Source organism: Stylophora pistillata, chromosome 7 (genome assembly GCF_964205215.1).
Source record: "Stylophora pistillata chromosome 7, jaStyPist1.2, whole genome shotgun sequence".
In the NCBI taxonomy this organism is placed as follows: Eukaryota; Metazoa; Cnidaria; class Anthozoa; order Scleractinia; family Pocilloporidae; genus Stylophora; species Stylophora pistillata.
The window spans coordinates 27,318,217-27,345,949 of record NC_142525.1 but is presented as its reverse complement, the minus strand read 5'-3'; the positions used below and the strand labels follow the sequence as shown (position 1 = coordinate 27,345,949).

At 38.9% G+C, this 27,733-nt stretch overlaps 1 protein-coding gene across 5 annotated transcripts in view; it reads right to left on the bottom strand.

The window, feature by feature from the left end:
* The window catches only part of LOC111336171 (dedicator of cytokinesis protein 11), a 57,410-nt gene extending 35,794 nt beyond the window's left edge, over nt 1-21,616 (bottom strand). The window contains exons 1-12 of one of the 5 annotated variants that reach the window (XM_088726800.1): nt 21,269-21,616; nt 16,407-16,493; nt 15,881-15,973; nt 15,444-15,542; nt 15,077-15,181; nt 10,306-10,353; nt 7,592-7,708; nt 4,145-4,234; nt 3,166-3,248; nt 2,510-2,585; nt 1,507-1,608; nt 951-1,022 (exon numbers count right to left, since the gene is read on the bottom strand). In XM_088726800.1, coding sequence (XP_088582926.1) covers nt 951-1,022; nt 1,507-1,608; nt 2,510-2,585; nt 3,166-3,248; nt 4,145-4,234; nt 7,592-7,708; nt 10,306-10,353; nt 15,077-15,181; nt 15,444-15,542; nt 15,881-15,973; nt 16,407-16,493; nt 21,269-21,433 — 1,137 coding nt within the window. In that variant the 5' untranslated portion in view covers nt 21,434-21,616. Of the gene's footprint in view, nt 1-950; nt 1,023-1,506; nt 1,609-2,509; nt 2,586-3,165; nt 3,249-4,144; nt 4,235-7,591; nt 7,709-8,308; nt 8,493-10,305; nt 10,354-12,736; nt 13,157-15,076; nt 15,182-15,443; nt 15,543-15,880; nt 15,974-16,406; nt 16,494-19,983; nt 20,300-21,268 lie in introns of those variants that run through there. The other 4 variants (XM_088726801.1, XM_088726803.1, XM_088726802.1 and 1 more) reach the window with 4 other exon arrangements.
* Between the last annotated feature and the right edge of the window lie 6,117 nt (nt 21,617-27,733).

Genomic DNA, 27,733 nt, shown 5'->3' with positions numbered 1-27,733 from the left:
ACGTGAAAGGGTAAGCTGACGTTTGCCGTTTGACGTAAACGCGGTGCTAAATCTCTCTAATACCTCCCTGACACTCCTGGGGCTTTTCAGTGACAATGCAAGACAACTGAACTAGTTAACTTAAAGAAGTAGCTTACGATTTAATTAAAAAGGAAGGACGCGATAAACAATAAACTATTCAAAATTAATTATATAGTAACTACTAAAATATAATAGCAAACCATCAAATCGTGCTAGTTAAAATGGCAGTAATCAATTTATTTTTCAAGTAAAACTAAAAAGTGGAAATCGATTTTGCAGTTTGGAGAGTACTATCTAATTTGTTCCAGATTTGCACCATATGGTTGTAAAATGTTCTCTGTCCGGTGCTCGACTTTAACTTCCCATTACAATCATCGTTTCAACAATTATCAGTTGTGTTCCCCGCTACTATGATGCTGTGATTTCAATAAAAGCCCATTACCGGCGCGGGTTTACCGGCGCGGGTTTACCGGCGCGGGTTTACCGGCGCGGGTTTACCGGCGCGGGTTTACCGGCGCGGGTTTACCGGCGCGGGTTTACCGGCGCGGGTTTGCCACCGCCTGTAAGACATCTAACCACCGTCTGTTGAGACTGCGAGCAGGCTCGCGTGCACAGCCTCCTAGTTCACCATCGGCAGGCGCTTATGGAAAAAGTTGTTGAAAGTCCTGTTCATGGGTAGAGGTCATCGTACTCGTTGTCGTGACATGGTTAATAAATACCCAACAAGATATCTCGTTCCTGATTGATAAACGGCTCGTGCAATAAAAGAAGCGGGTTTAAAACATCTCTTTTGCCCATAAATCACGAAGTGCACTCACGTTCATGTGATTTTCCTAACTTACCTTTATCATCGTTATCCCTAATGTTATGTTGGCTAACTACTTCTCACAGTTGCTACTTTTCATAGAATAAAAACATGGTTCTACTACCCTCTTGTATTCCAAAACGTACGAGCCATCGTTTGATATTTGCTTTAAATTAAACCATCTTCGCTTGAAGTTCTGCAGATTGAGGTTTACATTGAGAATAACAGGAAAATCAGTTTCCATCGATAGGGCAGTTTTCAACTGAGTTTCGAAAAGTACCCCCGAGTAATGGTTATGTATAGCGAAAAAAGTCTGGAGGGGGTGGGTGGGGGGGGGGGGGGGAAGGTTACTTAGATCAATTTTTGCCGAGCATGTGCTGCTGGCTTCTCTGACCCCAATCCCATAAGCCTCTTCGGTGACAAATTAGAGACATCATTCTAGTCACTTCTGGTAATAAGGTTACCACTTTTTATTCACAAATCTTCCCTATTTACCAGTACTTTCTTACCCCAAAAATCCCGAAAATGTGCGACCCTATTGAAAATGCAACTCTTTGATAGTCAACCCAGTTGTGAAAATGCGACCCCATCTCCTTTAGCCTATTACTAGGAAGAACTCCCTCTTGAAAAATTTCGAACAAGAAACAAACCAAAGTAAATCCAAAAGCACAAGTGTGTACCTTTGCTCCGGGTGTACCGTTACTTTCACCATGGAATGGGGCCTTGGTAAGGAAGCCCTGTTTGGAAATCCCTTTTTCGCGCATTGGGCTCATTGGTACAGCCTATGAATCAAAATCAGTCATTGTTAGAGAAAATTCATCTGCCCCAAACCCCTGGGAGGGCTTTTTGGGCTGCAAATGCTTTTAATGGCTTCTGTTACCTCTATTTCAAACCAGTCAATTATTGTCAGTCAAAAGAATCTTATTGATTTAAACCCTTTCACTCCAAAGACCTCATTAGAGCTTCTCCTTACTATCTGCCATGTAATTCTTGTCATACATACATACATACATACATACATACATACACACCCACGCATGCATGTACGCACCCACGCACACACATACATATATACACACCCACGCACGCACGCACGCACGCACACACACACACACACACATACATACATACATACATACATACATGCATACATAGGTTAGTTGACCACTCCCCATGGGGGCTTTTCAGGGCCAATTCCCACCCATACCACCCCAGGGGATGACATCCACCACACAGTAATCTCATGCGTGGGAAATTAACGTCTCCTACCCCTAACCCTGCAGTAGACGGGGCCTACGGTTTATTCGTCCTTATCCACGAAGACTAGAATATCTATCCATTTCTTGATTAAAGAAAGGTAGCAATTTCTCCTGCCTTTTTTTAAGACCATGAGTATTGGTTCGGCCGGGGCTCAAACCCTCGACTTCCCGCACAACACAATCCGGCGCTCTAACCAATTGAGCTAACTGGGCAGTCATGAAAGTTTTAGAGAATTTGGAATTTGATCAACTAATAATTCCCTTTTCCTTATCACTTGTCTGCTACATATTGTAGGGAGAAATTCTGTCTTGATAACTTATGGCAGTTATTTCTTTACCGAGCTCAAAACTCACCATCTTTCTTATTCTAGTATTAATATGTATAGCTCAAAACTATCAAACAGGAATTTCTAAATTTCCCCACCTGATTCACACAGTCCAACTGATCCTCCACATCCATTGCAAAAACTTGTCTTTCAAGTCCCTTTCCTGGAGGTGGCCTGATGGATAAGAAGAATAAAAACATTAAATGATAAAAATAATTACATAGTGCAGAGTAAAAAAACAAAATTAAAACAAAAAGTAATAAATCAGGGCTAACAAAAGCTTATAATTTTTAAGCACACAGCTCTTTAAAATTTATGCTAATAGTGTTACAAAAGAAATAGTTCACTTGCAGTCTACACCATTGGGTTATGGATGCAATTAGGAGGTTTGCTAGGCACTCAAGAAGATAGAGTCACTCTTGGCTATTGCCTCATGCGACTTGTATGCTTCTTACATGCTTAGCAACCTCCTGCATGCATCCATAACTCAATGGTTGCACACCACACCCTAACATTTCTTCAATAAACAACAAAAGCAAGTGAAGTCCCATCACGTTCATCATTTGTATCATTTTCTTGCATGCTTTCACAAGTGTTACTTCTATGTCTACATGGTCAGCAATGTTTGAGCCACACCCAAACTGCCCTACTTTAATGGGTAGGGTTCAAGCTTATCAAAATATCCCTCATGTCAAAAGGGGACCAGTTCCCCACCCCCCACCCCCACTATTTCTGAGCTGATCAATCATGTTACCTGGGAAGTTTAAGATAACTTCCTCCATAGCTTGAATACTTGTTGTCAATGCAACTCCAGTCAGCTGTGTAAAATCTGATACACTAGAAAGTAAAAAAAAAAAAACATGAGCTCTTGTTTATTTTAAAATGTCAAATTCTGAGAAAAACAACCAGCCTCTAGACTGTGTAACAGAGATACCTAATGATTTATACCTTACAGTGTAGATTTGAGTGACTCAACTGGCTACACCACAGGCCACCAGCCCCAAAAATCTTAATCTTAGATGTCGTTGCAATGCATTTAGTGGCTTCACCCTTTACACACTAGCATTAGTGTGCATATTTTCTATACTGTTCTTCATACATTTCCTACGGTATACTAACATGGAGAACTTGTTTATCAGTCATGAGCTCCTTTAGTGGGTAATCATTTCTTTTATCATATGACCTGTCTGGCCCTGCTTGCACAGTCCCAAAGAAAATGAAAGTAAAAGGTCGGGGCCAAACAGGTTGAAGTGAGATGGTCCGGAAAGAGCTGTCCCACCCAGCTGCCTTCACTTTGTTTAGTTGCAAAAACAGAAATGGGAAAAAAGTTGCATTTTTCATACAACTGGGAGTTTCTTGTTCTGGCATGAAAAAAGTAAAGGAAAAGTTAAAATTACAGAATTTTTTTGTACTCATGTCTCTGTGCATGCCCTTCTATTGCATCTTATTTTGGTTGAAATTTTTAATGCTTAGTGGTCATATGATAAAATGCTTATTAACCGAGTTTGGTCAGGCCTGATGGAAAAATATTTGGCTCTTGGTCATCAGGCAAGGACCTTGCTGTCCTCCGTTTGTATGTCATGTCCTTAAGCCAAATGTTTCCTTTCCCGCCCTCTCAAACAGTCAATGAGTACATATTATTCTAATGGCCTTAATGTTTGTCTCAACAGTTTTAAACCTCATAAATCAACTTTTAATTTAATCAGATATCCAATAAATTATCATCAATTTACCTCTCTTGTAAATAAGTTGGATGCTTTGGAGAGAGCATCACCCGGCACTGTTGAATGTATAGTCCGCTGTTGCCGAGGAATTGTAAAAGCCTGAATGAAAGTTATGGAGGATTATGCTGTTATTTCAAAAGATTCACAAAAACAAAAAATAACAAAATCAGTCCCTGTCAGTTATTTTTCCCATCAACACTTCTGCCCTTATGACTTAATTTGATATTGCAAAATTTTATCCAGCTCTAGACATCACAAAATCTTGTGACTCAGAGAAGGATTGCATAACCTGGATTACATAATCTAGACAAAACATACACTTAAATTTATCTAATAATTTCAATATATCAACAAAGTTGAAATGGTAAATTGGCCACCGTTTCGATTATAAAAGCTGGCGTTTCGATTGGTGATTGGTGGGAAAACGTAGCTCCATTTTCTGCCTTTAAAAGCACACACAACCCACAATTCCTCTATTCACTCCACTGAAGGGCTAATGCTCGAAACGTCAGTTTTTATAATCGTAACGGTGGCCAATTTACCATTTCAACTTTGTTGATATATTCAAATTATTTCGCTACCCCCACCGACGCAGTCCCAAACAGTTTCTTTAGAAACTATCAGCCTTTAAAATTATCAGCCTTTAAAACTATCAGCCTTTAGAAACTATCAGCCTTTAAATTTATCTAAGTCCAATGAACTTTGAAGACATGATGGCAACATTTTTCAATCTCCAACCAGTAATTGTGAATCAAATTCTTATATTTCTGAAACAGAGAGTTCAACTTCTGACCATAAATGCCCAAGACTAGAGAATTCTCATTGCCAAACTAGAAGACCTTTATTCTTAAAAATGAGAACTGTTTCTCAAGTTTGTATCATATCAGAGGCCCGATCTAAGCTTTAATGCACAAACTGTAAACTGAATTGAGCACTACCATCTGATACACAAAAAAATTAAGTTCACAGGCTTAAAACTACCCACAATAACCCTGAAGTTTTCATCAGGGAGTCATGTTTATGAGGTAAATGTCAAACTACAGCTATAGGAAAGTCAAACTCAGCGCCAAACAGTTTCTTTAGAAACTATCAGCCTTTATACAGCTATAGGAATTTTACAAAGTATAAACTAAGATTAACAATGGGTAAAATACTGAAAAACAACACAGCACATAAGATAAAATTAAAATTTTCAGTTGAATGGATAGAACATGATTAACCTAATAAAAGTAATTAGTATCTTAATCATAAAATGTAAATTTTGTCAATTTTGTCAATTTACTCATAATTGAAAACAAAACCTATAAATTTGTATGGTTTAAAGTAAATTTCCTGTTTTAAATTTTAAATGATATTTTTTTCTCAGGGATCAACATAAAGGACACAGCCAGGCATAGATCTTTATATAAAGTTCATAAATTTCTAACTGCCAGACTTTATAATCTGCACATGATATGGCTGTGTGATACTTCTCACAGATACTGATTAAAGCAGCATAATTCACATTATGTCACCATGCAGATATTTTGTGAATGAAAAATTGAAGGTTAACCAAAACTTTTATACAATGGGTGAATTTTCTTTAAAGTTTGAACAAACTTGTTTCCTAACAGAATGCTCTAAGTGAAATATGCCAGAATGGAAAATATTTCTCTTTTAAAGGCTCATAAAGAAAAGGAAATCAGATATATCAGCTCAGACACGTGTCAGAATAACAAAAATTACCATGAAATTGTAATGTATTCAAAAATGACAACAACTTAAAAAGAGGCCTTATAAGACAGTTTTTCACAGCTCCATAGCACTAGCGAATTATAAGACAACCCCTATTCAAACCTTGAAAACTTAAATGGAAATTTTGAAGATGTACACACTTCTAAGAATGCCTGGGGCATGCCCCGCGATCAAATTTATAACGACAATACTGGAACGATTCTCCATATTTGTTTTATTTAACTTCAAACAATGAAAGTCATTACTGAACAGGTAGATTTCAGTTTTCTAAAAAGATGCATGACTTTCGAATCTTTTTGGGTGAAAAATATCAGAAATTGCAATGACATATTTATAAAAATTTGTTGACATCTCATTATAAAAAAAAGAGAAAACGAAGAAATAAGTGTTCCAACACCTGCTCAATTCAAGACTTGCAAAAATCATTGGCTTTTATTTACATGTCTCTCCGAAAATATTACGATAAGAAACGTTTGTTTACGAAGGTTTTCTGTCTCCTTTACTTCACTTCAATTTTCATTAATTCTTACACAAAAACTTTATCGCAGGGATACTTTACAAGTAGTGGCAAGGGTCACATTTTCTGGAATAATATTCAACCCACGATATCAACCCAAAATATTCATAAAACAAGTCACACAATTTTCCACAAAGAAATGAAATCGGTATCCAAATAAGCGTGATTTTTGACTTAAAGAAAAGTCAAGAACTCCCCATTATCCAAAATCAAAAATATAAATTTAAATAAGCGAAGAGTAATTCATAAATCAAAACGAAGTCCATTTGGGAAATATTACTCGACGACGTCTGAACTTGAATGGATTTGGTGAATGAAGTCGACGCGCTTGTCTAGTTTGTTATTGATATTCATGTAAGAGACAAATCAAACGAAAAGAAAAATCGGCACAAGCAAATTTGTTCACAAAAAGATGACTTACTGTGATCTGAAAAGATTCATCCGGGTCTGGAAATTCCGACGACATGAGAAAACTTTTCGAGTTATTAATGCGCTCGAGACATGGTTTTGACGTCGCGAGCGTCACACACATTGAGTCGAATCATAAAATTTTAATATCCAACATTTGCCTGATTTGGAAACAAAATACTTCTCAGGTCACAAAAAACCTGGGCTTACACATAATTAATTGTTAATTGAACATCAACAAACTCGATGTTTGCGATGGGAAATGTGATGATGCGATGAAAAAATGCGGTAACATTTTCAAATGTGGAGTGATATGTAGTCCACGCAGTTTTCAGCAGAGCATTGCAAATTTGAAAACAATGGCTATTGTACAATACATTCAAACCAATGCACATTCGCAACGGGTTAAAAATACAGAAGTTTTCAAGCGATGGCAGATGTACATCCATTTCCGTAATTGATGTGACTGTTTTGGAAACATTATATTTGACCAAGGAAGTTCTTACTTTCAAAGTGCTTTCAGGAATCAAGTAGATAGATATCTTGCACAAAGGCTGAATGCACTGAAGACGCTACATCTTTTGTTTTTGAGTTTTTAAAAATTATCACTTTACACCTAGAATTCACGGCACAGTCAAATAGCGTGAATCTTGCTGACAGACTACTGCAACAAACATTTTCGATTAGAAATACTTTCATGCATGCACAAGAGCCTTGTGAATTTTATTGCGGCTTATGCAACACCTATCCTGTGGTTAAATGCAACAACACTCATAAGTCAAAAAAACACGTCTTACCACAACATCGTCGTCGGGAAACAGCAACAAGATCTGCAGTGGATCTCTCAGAATTTGCGTCCGCTTTTGCACTATTTCATCTTCGTAGCTGATGGGTAGAATTCCGGTCACGACTTCCTGCACGACACAACAAATTCCGCGGTGTCATTTTATTAACAATACTTTGCTTTCTTGAAAGCAGAAAGAATTCCATTAATTTATCAAAGATCTAAATCATCTACGTGGAAAACCGCTCGATATCACAGACAACACTGCGGCTAGTTTGAGTCGTTTCTGTTTCATAATTAAGCTTCAGTATCCATTCAGCGAGGTAACCGAGTCAAAACAGTTGCTGAATATCACAGTTAGTGAGATATTTTTGGAAATAAACTTATCAAACTAAAGGCTAAATATCTTTTGAAAGTAAATACAAATCTTCTGCTTTCAAAATCGTTTCTTTGTGTAGGTAATTGGTCGCTTTAGACTAATTTTGAGGCCAATTGGTTACTATCGGTCCAAGGTTGAGCTACAACTAATGTTTTCGTTTTGTGTCCTAGGAAAATTGCATACTCCACACACACGCACTCTCGAGATCGATGACAGCTGAACAATATTCCAAAAACGCTACTCGCTTGCAGAGATGTTTGGACGTAACAACTCATTAGCGTGACTACCGGACGAAGATCAACAAAGAACATGATGGAACACCATTATAAAATCATTAGCCGCATCTCCTACCTTCAAAGGTCTAAAATTAAAAGTGCTTTCACTCGAGGTGAGAGACTTGATATCTACTGCAGATACCGTAGATTCACGCTCCTTCCTGAGGGCTTTGCTTATTTTTCTTTCCGACATTGCTCAGGGGGCTTAATGTGAAGTGAAAACATTTCACACACGTCTCATCAGGCGGCCATGTTTGATTCATAATTTCTTGCCTCGTTTGCGAGTTGACAGTCAACGCAAAGATCAGCTGACAATACCACCCTCCCCTCCCGCATCAAAATTTGTAGGACCGATGAGACTTTGTTGATTTTGTGTCAAACGAACGGAGAATCAAAACAAAGTGAACCGAGAGGTCTGATTTTTTTAAATATGTAAAGCTCGAGGCAAATACAGTAGGTTAACTCGGAAATTAAAACCATCAAACGCTGGGAGTAAATCATACGATAAATTTAAGTTTCCACCCTCCCCTGATTTTAAACTATGCACAAACAACTCACGAGTTCAAGATGTGATGAAACCGGAGAACGAACTTGATTTCACATTACCATTTTCAGATAACGCGTACGCGCATTTTCTTCTTATCAGCCAAAATAAATGCCATTCTTATCACTGATCAGAAATTGGCAAAAGAATAGTCATTGACGAATTAAGCAAACCAATCGAATTTAAATGACGAATTAGTAAATGAGATCTAAGCAAATAAACAAGCAGAAAGTTTAAATCCCGTGGCTTGTCCCTTGAGACTAAGGTTGACAGACCAAAAAGTTAATTGAAAAACAACATTTTTTTTTCTTATAAAGCCAAGTGCGCGGAATAAAAAGCTGAAAAAGGCGTCATTCCCAAAAGTTTTATTTATTACTTTTTTTTCCGACTTGAAAGCACGTGAGCAAAATCTTTGAGCAGTGAGCATTCCTGTATTTTTCATGCCCAATCTCCCCACCCATGGTCAACCAAGCCTGCCGCTAATCTGTAACACGGAAAAATAACTTTTGTTTTAGGTGAGAGATCGATCCGAGGGTGGTTGACGAAGATCCGGAAATGGACAATTTATTAGTGACGTCTGAAATTGTTTACACTTCACCGGAAGGTAAACCGATAAAGATGGTATGCGAACAAAATTCACGTTTTTCACGGTGCGATATGAGTACAGAAATGCAGAGACCAAGGCACAGCTTATCTATCACAAGATGTGTGTCGCAGAAGGAAATGAAGTCTCAAGATAACCTGTTACAAGAGAGGATAAACACTTCATCCTCTCTTGCCTGCTATTTTGCACAGGCAGACCACCCACTGGGAGCGACAGGAAGGAAGAACTTCTCGAATGTAAAGGAATGTATGAGGGATGCAAATGAAATCTGCATCTTTGTCCAAAATCCTCAATAAAGTGAAACAAAATATTGGTGCACTTAAATATAGCAATTTTTTGCCTCTGCGGACTGATTAAAAAGTCCTTTTATTGAATTGTTCGCAACTGCTGGTAACAGTTGCGACCGATGTGCCCTGCTTATCATACCCATTGGGTGCTCTGCCTGTGTTATAAGCGTGCCCTTTTTTAGTGAACGCGAAAATGAAACAGTGCAAGAGTCGGCGGTCTGGATCTTGTGCTGCTTGTGCACTCTCCCCGCCTAATCTGGTGGCAATCTTATCACAAAGCAAGCTCAGTTTGCGATGATCTAATGCAATTAATGGCGATGGAGACGGAAACGTCTGGAGGGACTTACTCCTCGCCGGTCGTCTCTCTACCTTTTAATCAAACGAGGGAAGCGCTCGAGAGCCGCGCGTAGGCGAAAGTTGTTTGTTTCGTCGCGATATTTCAAGTCTCCCGCGACCACGCGACTGCGTACGAAGAATTGCATACGACTGGGAGCGAGTCAGCTGGAGCGAATGTTGAAACCAAGTCTGAGACTACCAAGAGAGCACTACAGATTGCAATTCGTGCACGAGGCTCGTGCGTGTAGCTCGCGTGAGTTACACGCGAGGAACTATGTATTAAGAAAAAAAATCTACCTTACCGTAAGCGCTGAATCCTGGCCATCCTGAATATTTTCTACAAGAAACACCTGAGTAAGAAAAGGAATGATCTCAGGTAAGTTGCCGTTGTCATCAGTGGCGACGTGAATGCAAGAACAGTGAAGTACTTTGAATCGAAGTTAATTTATGTTTAGTTAAAACCCTCATACTATAAAGCTAGCCTGAGATGAAAGTTGTTTAAAAAAATATACATGAAAAATCACACCAGGTAAACTGATCAGCTTGGGAAGTCCACTCAAACTTTTGAAAATCAGAATCGCTGTTTATCAGCAATGGAATGGAACATAAAACTAATGATAAGGGTCACTAATTTATCGCTTTTCGATTGCTGGGTCGTAAAACCAAAATCGGGGGACATCATACCAATGCCCGACCAGAAAAAAAAGACAGTCAAAGACTGCATTGGGCCAGTAGTATAGCACAACTAGTGTTGCAGAATATTTTGTCACACAAGCAAAACAGAAAACCTGCCGCATCCCACATATTTATGAGTATCCTGTTCGACAAGAGAAGGATAATTTAAAAAGATATAGTCTAATTAACATTTACGACGAACTACTAAGATAGTCCGAAAAAACAATAAGTAGTATTGGGACACATCAGGTCAAAATTAGGTCAGATGGGTATTATATTGTTACACTCACTAACTCACTTACTCGTCTCGACGACATATCTATGTGGCTTCGCCTCCTACAGGAGGCAGTAGCCACAAAAAAAAAAAGAGAAGCGTATTGCGCCGGGAGTGCCTGGGATCTCATTGTTAAAAATAAGCAAATTGCCTGAAAGGGGGGAAAACGCGGGGAGTTGAGATGATGATGGTTTTTTTTTTTTTTTTCATCTGGCCCCGGTTGTTCGAAGGGTAGACAACGTTATCGTCTGGATTAATCTCTACGAGATAGCCCAGTACGTTTAGTCAGTAAATACTTATCGATATCTGCCAGATAGTGATTTATCCTTTGGATAGCATCAAGATAGCGCTATCCGCCTGTTGAACAACTGAGCCCTGATTCCTTGAGAGGGACGCCTTTTTTTTTTTGGTCATTTCCATTCGCAGTAAAGCAAAGCTAATGCAATGAGACTCGGTGTGTTGAAGAAGAAGTGAATCGACAAGTAGTGTAAAAAATAAAATGATAATTGAAAAATATCTGAATTAAAAAATAGGTAATCAAAATTTGGTAAAATAGATAAGTTAATAAACAATTTATGGAGCGAAGATAACGGCTAGAGTGATGGTGGTATTAGTAGAAGAAGAACTGAGGTGTAATGCATGAAGATGGCCAGTGATTTTTTAAGAATGGCAAAGACAGGAGGTGTTTTTGACATTTGGCCGGGATAAACAATGTAACGACCTTTTCGCAAGCGCTGTCTGCTAGAGCTCGGAAAAGCTAAACGAAAGGCGACTTCTAAAATTAGATTTTCAGAATTGAAATGACGATTTCCAAATTTTGATGAGGCTGCGAAACGGTGAAAAAATCTGAGAAAAGAAAAAGGAACATTCATATCACATAGCTTAACCAGTGACCATTCGAATGCGGCCCTGGGGCCCGTCTCTCAAAGATCTCAGTAACTTATCGAGCCCGTAAAGCTGTTCTGTTTTCATTCAAAATTGAGGATTAAAATGATTTTAAAAACTCTACAATAAAAGTTTCAGCTAAAGAATCAAAATGGACTGTTCAGGGAGCCAGAAACTGCTTCTCTGTTCTTTAAATTTTGATTCTAAAATATAGCTCTGGTTCCGTTAATTTACCGGGACTTTTGAGAAAAGGGCCCTGGTCTAATGTATGGTTAACATTGATCGCAGTTCAGATTTATGAATTTCATATATTCGTTGTGTTTGATTGATCGGACTGGCAGAGAAGAGAGACATGCGCGCGGAGTTTTATTGTTAGGGTTAAATCATCATAACAGATCTCTCCGCTGCCGTCTGCCTTGCTAAAAAAATAAATCTAAAGAGGAACCCAAGCCCCAAACTTTAAAATTAAGCGCAGTAATCTGCGTCTTTAAAAAGAACAAAGTTATCAGTGCGAAAGCAAGCGAGACTAATTATTCTCACTTTCTCAGTGAGTATGTAAACAAATAACGTTATGATACTGTATCCATGTCGTTATGTTACAGTGATTGAGTCGAAACAATAGTTAACTGACTGTTAAGGAGGCGCTTCAGGTGTTTAAAAGTGATTTTTTATGTATTCCAATTAAGACCAAGTAGGGGGTTTAAAACTGAGGTCACGCAAGTCATTGAATACTTCTATCACTTAGTCCACTGGTCACGAAGGTTGCCAGAATTAAATATTGTACAAGTGTAGCAGAAATGAAAAATCTGCAGTTAAACTTACTGTAAAATTGAAAATTTAAAAAAGAATGGCTACATATAAAAGACCTGAAGGCTATGAAAGCTACTCAATTTTCTTACCGTTTCATTTTCTCTACTTTTCGATTTCGTTCGTCTTGTATTTAACTTTGGACTGCTTGAAGTAACTTTAGCGACAAAGTCAGTCTTCGCAAGCTTGGACAAAAGATCAAAAGCCTTTTCGGAGGTGAATGGCGATCGCGGTCGTGAAATCTTTCGCTTTGCCGCTTTTAATGTTGAATTTTCACTCGGAACTGGTTCTTCGCGACCACTTTCCGACGAAAAAATCGGAGGAGGTGAAATTCGAACGCTGTCGTCGACCGCGCTATATGAAATGCCGCGTGGTTTTTGAGGAATAAGTTTGAAGATGGAAGTATCTGAATAAGACCGAGATTTGATGCCGACTCCCGGAGATGGAATAGCCAAGAGAAAGCCTTCATTACAGGTTCCATTATCACATTCTTCCATAGCTTTTGTTCTGTTATTTCCTCGCTGTCTCCTGCTGTGAGGGATTTTTTGTAATCGGATCATAAACGAGATGCAAAACCGTGAATGTTTATCTACGGTTTCATGGCGATAAGTCTTTTCAACGTTATGATTTATGACAAACACTTGATAGTTTGTCAATATACATCAAAGGGTAAGGATTAAAAAGCGAAGAGACCAATACTAGTGGACAATGAGAACAACAGCTAGCAAACAGATCAAACAAAAGTCTTGCTGACTTCCTTTCTGCTTCATCACAGCATTACACTCTGGCCAGCTTATCTCTTCCACAGCGACCACACTTTGACGTGTGTTATTTTCCTCTTGGTGAAAGGATAAATTTAGAATAAAAGCTTTCGTAGACGGATGAATAAACAGACTTGGCGAAGTCGGGAAAGTTTCCTTTAAAAACACCACCTCCGGTTTTGTTTTTGTATGTCCAACAAAAAAAAAAACACGCAAAATTGATTTAAGAATAATTTTCTATGAGCAATAAGAAGTGGAAATCAAAAAAGAGTCATCTAAAGCTCATAATTATCTTTATTCACACGAAAGCACTAATTCTTTCTTTTTTAAACTAAATTAAAAATTTACAAGTTTGAGAACGATGGTCACGGGTGGACATTTGACCTTTTATTTCACCACACATACCCCCTTGTCATGATTCATTAACGCGAAATGAAAGTTTGCGGTTGAACTATTATTTCGGGGTTCAAGTCTAGATAGAGCGTGATTCATATCAAGAGTGACGCAGTTTATTTTTTCCGCTATACAACTCGCTTATAGTTAACAAAAATTATTTAGACTGACCGACGTCTGTGTATCGTGTTCTGATTGGCCAGTTAATCGAAAGGCACATATTGATTTTTTTTCAAAGATTGTGCTAATTATTCAAAGGAAGAAGTACTGGCCAGCTTGAATTGTTTGAATGATATTATGTTAAAAATTGAATCGAAACAAAAGAGGCGTTTAAGATAGCAGTAGTAGTAATCGTAATTAACTCTCCTCTTAGGAGGATATTGTGAGTAAATTTACAACACTTCGCGGGGGACTTTTACGGGACTGTATTGAGCTGTTCACATTTTTTTTTTTTTAAGTAAATTTTTGCAAATGCCCCCAGTTCAATTTTTTTTGGAAACATAAGCGACCTTTGTGGTTTCGAAATAAAAAAAGAAAAGAGGCCAGTTTCGTGCACATTTCGAATGAATGTCGCAAAAACAATCCCGACAAAATTGCATTAGCCATCTAGAATAAGGGAAAATAACTCACAAAGAGCTAATGAAAAAAATTAAAGGCAAGACCTAGCAAATGTGCTACACTGCGCGGGAAAAGGCAAATGATCGAGTCCTGCGGATTAGTTCTAAAAGAATCTCAACGGGGTGAATGTCACGGTAAACGGTAAAAGGAGAAAGATTTTTAAATGCAATCTTCAGTAAAGCCAACTAATATAAGCAGTCAAATCTCTCAGAAATTCTCGATTTTGAAACTAAAATGGAGTTAAGGTACGTACTTTGACTGCAACAAATGATACCATCTGATTGGCTACGCTTCTCGCTATCTATTCTGTAGTATATAGACGGGCCGACAGGCGGACATGCGCAGGAATAGGTGTAGACTGATTAGTTACAATTGGTCGACTACTTGTTATGAATTGTTTTAATGATGATATAAATGATTCATTGATCGAGATGTTTATCATGAATTGATTATTTATATCAACTGATTTATGACTGAGTTAATTACTTGGTTACTTCATGGATAGCTGCGTGTCTGCATCTTCTTTTCTGTCTGCCTGTCTGCCCGTCTGACTGTCTGACTATTTCCTGTTAGTGTGTCTATTGATGTTTCCTTTACGTCAAAACTTTGCGTATTAAACGTAAATAATGGACTCCTGACGTAAATAAAGATGCATCTTACCGTGGGAGTTCGAGTACAGTCCGGCGTCTTTTGCTGCTTTTGTAGCTTCTTTTTCTCAGACTTGGGTGTGTCCTGAAGTTTGTCACTAGGACTTTCAGAGTCTTGCTAAACAAAGAAGTAGAAGACAGTTGTTGTACATCTACTATCAGGCATCGCAGTTGACACATTCTTTGCGCTGCTTTTGTCGGAGACTTGCAGTAGTTATATGATTTAAACAACCAAGTCCATGTCAGTTGGTCGCCTCGACTCTACGTAATTTCATAAAGCGGTACCACTATTGATCAACTTCGATTTCGAAGTAGTAGCGTGCACAGGAATTTGTTACATCAATGAAACAAAATCAAAACACAACATGGAGAAAACTTACTGTTTTACCACTACTGCCGAATTTCGGAAGGAAAAAAGGACTTCTTTTCGGCTCTTGTCGCGGGGTCATAAGGTTCTCGGGGTCTAGTTCCAGCTGATCCTGTACGAAAAGCAAATGTAGAAGTTTAAACCTGCTAAAAATAATCAAGCCGTTTAATTAGAGGAAATATTAGACCCAGGTCTTCGTTTCAGCGTTGCCATGGGTAACTGCTTACACATGTGGTATGAAGGTATGAGGTGTGTTACGTATGGAGAGAGAGAGAGAGATAGAGAAACGGTCATGAAATATTTTTCCTAATCGCTCACGCTTCTGTGAGCGTTACGAAAAGGAATGGATATGAGTTTGGAATTATCCTCTATCCTTCGTTGCAAAGTAAAGAAAGAAGTTATGATCCACTTATCAAGCAAGCACACACAAAATTATTGGACTAAAACTACCTTGCTCTTCTGTCGTTCATGTTTAATCTTCTTTTCTGCTTTTGGACTGGCCATGGTTGTTTTTAGCTGCAGTTCACTGAAGTTTGTGGAGTCCTAGGAAATACATACGTGGACGTCTATTCCTTTCATTGCTTTTAACTTCCCCCCTAAAAAAATCCCTAATTTCTATTTGACGTTTGTTCTTCTTGTTTATCCATTTTTTTCTTATCTGTGGACGATTATGGAACAAACAAACCAACAGACAAACTAATTGAAAAACTATCAATTAAGAAAAACAATAACTTGAATATATCAACAAAGTTGAAATGGTAAATTGGCCACCGTTAGGGTTATAAAAGCTGACGTTTCCTTCGCTCCGACGAAGGGCTAACGCTCGAAACGTCAGCTTTTATAACCGTAACGGTGGCCAATTTACTATTTCAACTTTGTTGATATATTCAAATTATTTCGTTACCCCCACCGACGCAGCGCCAAACAGTTTCTTTAGAAACTATCAGCCTTTATTCATAAGAAAAACATAAGTTACCTTGTGTTTATGGTCGGCTTTCTTTTTCTGTACTTTAGGACTGGGTACGATTTCCGTGAAGCCGTTCTTGTCCATTGCAATATCTTCCTAAATAATGAGGAAACAGAAAATTTCCAATACCTCACGATCAGCCGTAACATGGCTAGCTCGTGGCATTATTGACGAAACCTCAGTCATTCTTCGCCTTTCTTTTCACTTACAACAACAACAACTAACTATTCTTTTGCCATTAGAACAACGGGGTTCATGTTAACAGCAGTAAGGCAAAAACAAATTACTCCGAATAGTAAGTAACGAAGTTAATAGAACAATTTCCTGATATCTTTAAAATCCTGTTGATTTTTTAAAACTTTTGCAAAATCATGATGATCAATCTGGTGAGGTAAGAAGCTAACAATGATGACTCAAGACGTTTGGCCGTTTCGCCTCTTGTCTGCATTAGCCATGGGGGATAAGCTTCGTGCTGACACCACAACTCGCAACTAAACTGGCCAGCAATTTTCTCTGATTAAACTTCATTACATTTAGCAGATGCAAACTTCTATGTTTGCTTTTCATGCAGGATCAGCTTGAACAAGACCCTGCCGGAGGACGTTGTTGGCCGGCGACAAGAGTCGAAATTAGCAAGTCGTTGGTTAGTATCGCAAGCATAGAAGACGACTGTTTTATTCTGCAATTCCAATATCCAATCGAATATTTACAAAGGATAAGTTTCAGACAAAGTTTACTATTCAAAAGGGGGGTTCCTTAATGCAAATTACACGAAGAAGAGATAGAAGTCTCGTTGTGAAAGTGTAGGCACTGATCGTCCGGCTGAGTGTAGTCCTGAGAAGGACTGTTGTCGGTGGTAGTGACTGACGTTTCGACAACCTGTGCGGAAGTCATCATCAGAGTCAAGTGAATGATTGTTGTCAGTAGAATGTTCTTATTCCAGTTCGTGTGAAATGATCGGTTGGTTTTGCCGTGATGTTATTGGCTGTAAGACTCAAGTGACGTAAGTCGGTCGTGATTGGTCTGTTTCGGTCTATCGGTAAAGTTAGGTTGTTCTTTTTCGGTCGTTTGTGATGTTTATGTCGTGAATGAGTCGTTTGTATGGGGCGGGTAGTTGTTGACATCTGTTTAGGGGAGTCTGTTCTAAGTTAGTAAACCAGCTTTCCAGAGTCAGTCGTTGAAAATAGTCAGTGCTGTAGGTTAGGCATTGCGCAGAGTCACAGTCAATGTTGTGGTTGGTAAGTCGATGGTGTTCAGCAATGTGATTGCTGACATCACCTTTCCTCGTCGCCCGTCTGTGTTCAGTCAGTCTTGTTGTGAGGTTTCTGCCAGTCTCACCGATGTAGGAGGCTTGGCAGTCGGAACAATTGATCTTATAAATCATTTCCTGTCTGTTCCTCGGTTCGTCTTTGTCTTTAACGTTGGTTAGTAACTGATGTAGTGTGGTGATGGGTTTGTGGGCGACGCGGATATTGAAGGGTAGTAAGATGCGCGAGATGTTTTCAGACATGCCTTTTATGTACGGTATGGTTGCTGTAGTCGTAGGGGTTGCGGTGTCGTTTGTTTCGGTAGTGGTAGTGGGTCGGTGAGTGTTTCGTCGGATGAAGTCGTTGTTGCAGTTGTTCTTCGAAAAAACATGGTGAAGGTATTTGTTCTCGTTGGATAAGCTGTCTGTCGAGTCACATACTAGTTGTGCGCGTCGTGTTAGAGTTCTGATAGTTGTGGCTTTGTGTGATGTAGGGTTGTAGGATGACTCGTCTAGTAATCTGTCGGGGTGTGTCGGTTTCCTGTAAACTGTCGTTCGTAATGAGTTGTCGTTGCGGCTTACCAGGCAGTCTAGAAAGGGAAGTTTGCCATTTTCTTCGACTTCTCTGGTAAACTGTATGTCAGTGTTTTGTTCGTTAAGGTGGTTGTGGAATGCGTCAATTTCGTCGTGTCGAACGGCGGTGAATGTGTCGTCAACGTAACGTAACCAAAGCGGTTCGTTTGTCGGCAAGTCGAAAGGGCGCGTTCCTCGATGTTCTGCATCACAATTTCTGCTATAACAACAGAAACTGGAGACCCCATGGCAGTGCCGTGTAACTGTTTGTAGTGTTTACCGTTGTACTGAAAGTAAGTAGACGTTAGGCAAATGTTTAGCAAGTCCATGATGTCGGTAGCGGTAGTGGGTCGGTAGATTGTCGGATTGCAGTCTCAGTGCATTGTAATGCTAATTGAAGTGGAATACTTGTGAACAGTGATTTCACATCAAATGACACTAGTTTGTAGTCGTCAGGTATCTGACCATATACTGCGATTATATACTGCGATTACCATATACTGCGATTACCTATCAGAACATTTCTAACTTCGATCATATTGAGAATTAGAATACTGCTTTAAGAACAGCACGACCAAAGCAAAACAGAGCAGCAGCAAATTGGCAATGAAACTTAATCTACTTATTTAATGAAACGAAAAGAAAACGACAACAAGACTACGACAAACACCAAAATTAAAACAAAACTAACCGCGATAAATATATGGTTAAAAATCTTAGATCTTGAACTTGCAAACGCTGAACATGGTTATATTTAGAAATTTTTTATTAACTTGTGGTTGCCCTTCAGCGAAACATTAGGGTCAAATTTTCGAATCATAAAAAAATTACTTTGTTTCAACAAAACTACTAGTTGCCTCCGGGCCCTTCGCTTCTAAATCTGTGAATTTGTTTCAGGAGTTCCTTTTCGAGTCTCAGTTGTGTGTCCCCAGGGACCTTAAACATTTTTTAATCCTTCCTTATTATTCACCACAAAGACGCAATCAAGCAAACTTGACTACATAAGCAGGGCATTCATTTGAATCGAAACAAAAAAAACAGTACATGTTCTGTTCTCTCTCAAGAAATCAACAAAAGATTTCTTATCGCTCACGGTTTGAAGGGCATAATTATTCTAATCGATAAAAGAGTGTTGTAATTTTAAAGAAATATTTCTCCAGGTTGTGTTCTAAACGCTTGTACAACTTTCAAAGAAGTAAATTTGGGTCAAGTTAGTTAACATTTAGTTATAAAATAAGATTTCGTGAACTTAAAACTGCGTTACATTCTTAACGTTCTTAGCCGTCTGTTATTATAACTTTAACACAGTTGGCACGCTAATGATTTAAAGTAACTGTGAATCATTTCAGTCGATTTCCACACAGTCACTGCTCGATGTTTATTATTTTGCGTCTAAAGTGAGGGCAAGATATAATCCTCAAAGAAATGAGCTCAAACCTGCTCTTTGAAGGTGAAAATGTAAATGAGACGTTTGGAATATCTAAGCCGCATTTTGCTTCAGTTCGTGTGTTTATAGAACATAAGTGCATCTGAACGTGTTATGATGATTATAAAGTTTAATTTAGCATAGTAGATGCAATTGAAAAGAGTGATTCGGCAAATGTCGTAACGGAGCTCGATTAAAATTCAATCAACATCGCTGGAATTGCTAAGCGATTAACTTAACCAAGATCGCTTGTTACGAAAGAACGAGCTTGAATCGCCAAAAAAGCGTGACGCACTGAGCTTATTCAAAGCAGTTTTTTAACTCTAAGTAGTAACACTTACTTTGTGGTGAGTCCTTCAGTTTTTCATGGATCTCTTGAGAGTGCAATGAATCAAACTTTACCAGTTTGTTGACATCTCTTGCGGTCGTGTCGAGTCGTAAGCGCACAAGTCAACATTGATTAGATCATGCGTATCATAATTTCTGACTAATAACTTGTTTGCTCGTCGCAACCTGAACTCGATTTTCGAACCACTCGACCTTTCAAATCATAAAATTAACCTTGGTTCTTTTCTAATGTAGCCTTCACAAGCCTAAAAGAGACTGGAGTCGCTTTTGAAGTTCGATACTTGCTAAACATTTCTGCGAATCAGTCATTGCCAATCTCGGCAACCCCCGCCGAGAAACTTACGACAAATGAGATGTCTATGTCTTATGACGCAACTTGAGGCATTTATGAAAATAAATACTGAAGGCATTAAGAAAGTAATTTCTCCACAGAGGGGAATGTCCTAAAATGAATTTAACCGATGTTTCATAAAAATATCACCAAACATACTTTTTAATTCGAGTGATACTATAACCCTGAATTTATATATAAGGTCAGCTGGTTTACTAAGGTGTTACTCAAAACAATATTTACGCGCGAATGGAGATTTATTTTATCTAACTGAATTTGTAAAAAAAAAAAAAAAATAGCAAACAGTTGTAAGGGGCTTTATGATTGGTCTCTGTTAAATGGCACTGTTACTATACTGATTATATCAAATCTCCTCGCACAAGGCCAAAATGAGATTACGTGGCTAAGAGTGGAAAGATTTACGTACGAATTGAATTCTAGTATTGATTACATTGGCATCAAACAAAAATCACGAACTATTCCAATATGTTTCACGATCTCCGCAGACAAATACTTTCAACAACCGGGTCAGTAGAAAATGCCGGATTTGGAGAAAATCGTTCTCAGTTGCAGTGACAGTAGTAAAATACTTACAAAATAGAATGAGAAAGCCGTTTGATCGCGTAAACGAAAATGCTAATATTGGCTTATCCACTTCAGTGAATACTGATAGTCGAATGTTCTCGCCTGGCTGTATCTTGGCTGTAATATAGTTAACTTTTCAAAGCTGTTATTGAAATTAGCTGTTTGGCGAGTGTTCGACTCGGCTGGAATCTCTCTTCCAGCTCGATATTTACCAGACAAGCCAATCTTTCTACAAAACTGGTTAACCCAAAGCTGTATAAAGTTATGATCTGAACAAATATATAAATCATATATGACCAAACAATTTTTCCTCATGAGGTTGACTAATAACGTCCACTTGATCAAATCATTTACTGACTTACCTTTATCTTCAATAACGACTCAGGGCTAAAAAATATATCTCCTTCGCTCCTTTCCTCATGAACAGAAGGATTTGGACATGTTGGAGAAGAATTTCGTCGGAAGGAAGGAATCTTTAAATTTAGACGTGGCATAGTTGTGCGATTTTTTTCCGATTTCTCCGCCATTTCGTTAATAGTTGGTTATGCGAATCCTACGCATTCACTCCCGAATTCTCACCCGACATCATCCGGTTAAAGTTCTTTGTAATGAATTGATCCACTACACTATTTTAAGAATTATGAAACTGTATCGAAATCATCCTATCCCCAAATTTCACCGGCCGTCTTTTAACTCTTCGCTCTTTCTCCGAAGTCGCCTACGACATTATGTTCAGCCCACCACTCTTAGCAGAGAGGTGATATTTAGCAAACCGGATATACATGGATATTGTGGTCGATTTACTGCTCTTTATTTGAACTGAAAGTCATGTAAATAAGAAACAGTTTTGAATTAATAAAGATATAGCCATTAGCATTAGTGTTTACCACAGAGAGCATTCTAGCGTTACTCATGATCAGTCAGCCATTTCCGAAATTGGCCTCTGAAAAAAGCCCCTAAGATAAAACAAAACTGAAAGATTGTACCAAACGCTCAGACAGTACCTTTTATTTGCTAATATCAAAACTTTTTCATCTACCAAGGTAAAATTTCGCTGAGAAGATATAATTTTGAGTTTAAAGACGTACAAACAATTGAAAGAGTTAGGGTCTATGGTACAAAGTACTATAAAAATGGACCATCTCAGACTTTTTCCATTTCTCCGATGAGATTTGTTGCATTGGCTTGAAATATTCCTTAAGAGCTTCTTGGACATTGACTGCTTAAGGGAGTGTTATTTGTTTTTATGGTAAATACATTGGTCATAATTTTTTACTGGCCAATTTGAAGAAGGGTCCCTGACCGATATTGTTTGGTTAGCTGCAGACCAACTCATGGGAGTTAAAATGTTGCATGCAGTCTGTGGAGGGGAGGGGAGGGGGCTTATTCCTCGATAAGTGCAGTGTGCTTTAATTTATATATCTTTACCACTTCAAATGAATATAAGAGAAAAGGAGGTGACTGAAATAATTAATTTGAGCTGAATTTTGCTAATTCCTGACTTCGACATTGAGCGGCAGGTCTGAAAAAAGGTGTAAAAGGTGCAAATCTGAAACGGATATGGAAAAAATTATGCTCTGAGCAGAAATTGAGTAAAGATTTTGAGGACCGGCGACACACCTCAGGCAAGAGTTCCGCTTTTTACCCGCACCATCCCTACCGTCTTATATTTAAATAGCAATTAGTGTATGATATTGGCGATATGCGAACAACACAGACTTTTTTTCTAGCTATCACGTCCGAATTGAAAGATTTTGTATATAAATCAACAAACCTTTTCGAAAGAGTAAATGAGATATCGTCATACTGTGATCTAAGAGAATCACATTTAACTCTACAAGCGCCTGTATGGAATGAGATTGATTCCGATAAGACGGCTAGGATCAAACATTTTGAAAAATGTTTATTGGTGTAGAACTCAAAAAAGGGAAAAAATAGGATCTCATATAAGGTCGTATCTTTGTCTCAAGATATGTTCGTGAAGCAGATCTTGATCAGAAGCACTACATCTTTTCACAAATGAATTTCTTTGTTATTGTTATGATACTATTATCATTATCGATATCATAATATCAAATTATTTTCATTTTTACGTATATTAAAATTTCATTTAGTTACCTTTGAATTGACAATGCATGTGTTATTTCAGTTCCACGCAACTTCTATGCCGAATTTCAAGACATGTGAACTTCTACAGGAGGGGTATCGAATGGTCTTTGCAAGCATTTGCGAGCATGCGAGCAGTATGTTTATTTTTGCGAGCACGAGCGGTTTTCAAATTTTTCTTACGAGCAGCGAGCAGCGAGCACTTTAGAAAATACAGATGGCGAGCCGCGAGCACCCTAGAAAATTACAGATGGCGAGCAGCGAGCACTTCGAGTACTTAGTAAATTTTCCGCTAGCTGGAATCCGTCTCGTTTACGTTGTTTTGCGCCAAGTAACAGCTAATAATCTGGCTGACACCTCCAAAACAGAACAATAGTTGCAAAGCTTGGGCGGTTCAACCAGTCCCAGCATCTTAAAATTAAGTGTGCCCTGCTTGATGCCAAAGTACATCAAGTAGCTTCACGTGAATCTGTCGGGGTGGACGTTCAAACACTTCAAGAGCTCTCAAGGAGATGTACTAGATCCAAAGCCCACGATATAAGGTTTTCCATCTCTTTCTAACCTGACGCAAAAATGGAAGGTATGTTTTGTTTGGGTATATAGTTCTTAGGAAATGTAAATAACGTGATATTCGGTCTAACAAGCATTTCGGGCTTCGATGATCGATCGGCAAACTGGTTTCCCGCTAATTGACAGAAAAAGATCCAAGTTTCATTTATTAGCTTTTACTTGGAGGTTATTTAGAACCTCTTATACAAGAATACCACCCATCAAGAACACTGAGCTCATCAACTCGCTTACAGTTATGCATCCCACCTATAATAATAATAATAATAATCAACTTTATTTAAAGAGGGTAAAACACATAACAGCATAAAACTGACAAACCAGTGGCCCTCTTAAAATATATTACAAATAATTATTGAAAAAGATTAAAAACTAATTAATTATGGAAAAAGATCAAGAGCTAAAAATCTAAAATTACAAAGTTTATAAAAACTATAAGATAAAATGTTCTAATCGTTTATAACTATTCTTAAAAAAAATCTAACATGGCCTTCTTAAAACATTTGGTAGTAGGTTTCATTCCTATGTCCAGTGGTAAGGTATTCCAGAGGCGTGAGGTCGATACTGTGAAAGACCTACCTCCCTCTGACTCCTGTTTGAATCGGGGCAGACGAGGTTTAGTTGTCCATGTCTGCTTGATCTTTCATTTATGTCTGCATTTCTTACCAGCATTTGGGACATATAAGGTGGACAGTCCCCAGACAATCGTTTGTACACCATTAGTGACCTATTTACTTTGGCCTCATGAAAGAATGGAACCCAATCCAATTTCCTAAACAGTCGGTACGCTATTCACTTTAGTGTCAGCTCCGAGAATTACACGTGCCGCGCGTTTGTGAAGTTTAAAGACTTCCTGCAAATTCTCAGCAGAACAAGATGTCCATATGGTTGATGCATAAAGCATTGTCTGCTTGATCATAGCATTATAATAAAGTTTCCTTTGATCAATGGGCAAAAAGCGTCTTATTTTTCGCAGCACGGCAATTCTCTGCGATAACTTCGTGGATAGATTTTCGACATGTTGGTCGAAAGTAAGCTGGGTGTCAATCGTGACACCTAATAGTTTATGCGAGTTCACTTGTTCAAGTTCAGTAGAATTAACGTTTAACTGCAGGGTGGACTGTTCCATTTTCTTGGCTAACCGCTTACCAGTGACAAGCATAGATTTGGTTTTGGTTTCATTAAGGATCATTCTGTTGTCAGCTGACCAATTCAAGATTTCATCAATATCCGTCTGAAGGCCGACCGAGATATCATTAGGAGCCGTCGTATAATGGGTGGAGTAGCTAATATTTGTGTCGTCAGCATAAATATCAGCCACGGAGTGTTGAAGTGTTGCAGGTAGATCATTAATAAAAACAAGGAACAAGATTGGACCTAATATGCTGCCTTGTGGGACTCCCAATGTTAAGGCCCTTTGGGTAGTATGGTGTCCGTCTATATTCACATACTGGCGTCTGCCACTCAGATAGTCACGGAACAGGGGTAGACTGCTCTCACCCACTCCAAGAGCCTTCAATTTCGACAATAGTAGGTTATGGTCAATCAGGTCAAACGCCTTCTTGTAGTCAATAAAAACAAGTCCAGTGGCTTTATCATTGTCAAGGTTAAACAGTAACTGGTCTACCAATCGAATAAGCGCAGTTTCAGTGGAGTGCGATTCTCTAAACCCTGACTGGAGAGGGTGGATTAAGTCATTCTCTTTCAAGAAGTTAACTAGGTATTCACAGATGTGTTTCTCCAGCACTTTCGAAAGAATAGGGAGCACAGAGATCGGTCTATAGTTATTCTTTTCATTCCTACTGCCGTTTCCTTTAAAAACAGGAGTAACTTTTGCGATCTTCCAGGCATTAGGGAAGATCTGTGTAGACAGGCAGTGGTTCAGTAACTTCGTCAGCGATGGAGCAATTGCTGGAGCTGCAATTCTTAGTATTTTGGCGCAACCCTCTGAAGAAATTTAAGCACAGTAACGGCCCCGAAAATTTGCTAGTAAAGTCCTTTGTTGTATAGCTTTAGTTTACAGTTCACAGTTTTTTTAGAACAAACGTTTCATGTACATAGGACATTAGATTCCCATACAAACACTGTAATTTCTCACGCGGTTGCCCACCTGACAAGATGGTGTCGAAAACCGTGATGAGGGCTATTAGAGCCGTACAGATCTGACAAGCTCTAGAAGTAGCTCTGAAGGTCAAATAGTACTGGTAATAGCAGTATTTCTCTAGATTACTTTCTACCTTTGCGGGTGGATGTTACTAAACTGGTAACGGGGAACGGGGAGAACGGGGAGAACAGGGAAGGGGGAGAACGGGGAATGGGGAGAACGGGGAACGGGAAGAACGGGGAACGGGAAGAACGGGGAACGGGAAGAACGGGGAACGAGAAGAACGGGGAACGAGAAGAACGGGGAACGGGAAGAACGGGGAACGAGAAGAACGGGGAACGGGAAGAACGGGGAACGGGGAACGGGGAACGGAGAACGGAGAACGGAGAACGGAGAACGGGGAACGGGGAACGTCGAACGGGGAATGTAGAACGCGTAACGGGGAACGGAGAACGGAGAACGGAGAACGGAGAACGGAGAATGGAGAACGGGGAACGGGGAACGGGGAACGGCGAACGGCGAACGGGTGTACAGCGGCAATCCACCTGAGAATTAAAATTGGCGGAGTAAAGGGAAATAAAAGGGTCTGGCAACTTGTTTTGAGCACGTGCTTTTCGATCGCGATCGTCGGAGCAAAGAGCATGGACGGTAAGTGTAGGTTTTATTGAAGGATTTTACTTTGAAATGTTGAGTGCCTCATAAATTTAGTTTTGTCTAGCACACATTGCAGGTTGTATAGAAATCAAATCCTCGGAGAGGTGAGTATCTTACAATTCATGCAAAACATTAGAACAATCAACTCAGAACTACAAGCTTGCGGCATTTATTCTTATATTCAGAGAGCAATTGTACTGCAAGTTAATGAAGTTTACCTCCAATATCTTCACCGTTACAACCCAGCAATATCAATAATGTTGTAAAGCAAACAGCTGAATGACTTTCACGCCCATTATGGGAATCACTTTCTCTTGAATATGATCAATGCAGTGTAAATATTATTGTAAGCATTAGCATGAATGTGAATTCATACACCTACATTCATGAAGACATAACTGATGTTTTCCTGTTAAATTAAATGTTATTAAAAGTTCTGTCAATGTGTGGTTGCTGTATTGTTTACATGGAAGTTTATGGGTCGATACAAAGATATGTTCCTGATGTTATTTTGCGGTAAGGTAAGCAGATATCTGCATGGAGTAATTTTAATAACTAGGCTGTTTATTACGTTTCCTAGCTCATTTCTGTTAATCTAAGATATTACCTCCTTGACACTTTTCTGCAAAAAAAGTTTGTTGGGCAATGCAAACAACCAACATACCCAAACTCTGCCAAAAGATGCAGATTTCAGGAGGTAAAAACAAAGAGAGACGTCAGAACAAATGGTGGCAGCCATTGCAGAAACGTTGACTTCGAATTCTCGCCTCGGAATACTAGGCTTCATGGCTTCGCCTGGGCAATAGTTAAATAAAAGCGAGTCGTCTAATTTCCCTGCAAGCGGCGACCTAGCGATAAAATCAGTGTTTGTAAACATCGTTTACTCCGCCATTTTGAATTCTCAGGTGGGTTGCCGCTGTACACCCGTTCCCCGTTCGCCGTTCCCCGTTCCCCGTTCGCCGTTCGCCGTTCCCCGTTCCCCATTACCAGTTTTAGTAACATCTCTTTGCGGGTGCCTTTCGAGAAGAATTCTTACATTTCGTGTTTCCGCGCGACATGGAGACAGTTTCTAGACATGTCTCCTCGTTTGGCTAGGCCTTTAGTTTTTTATCAAAATAATTGAAGCAACATTTCATTTAAGAATTTCCCAGAGCTGGATAAGTCCAAACGACCGAGGGTTGTTATTAAAATTGTTTTGTTTAATCGGCTTTCATATGCCACCGTTTGGCATCAGATTATTATAGTTATTATTACTAATGGCCAGGAAGCTTCCAAGGTTCAAAAACCGTTACAAAATGCGATCCCAGTACACTGTTTCAAAATATTATGACTCCGTCCATTTTATTTTCCATTGCCCACTGGAAAATCCATCATATCCACAAACCGAGATAATTTG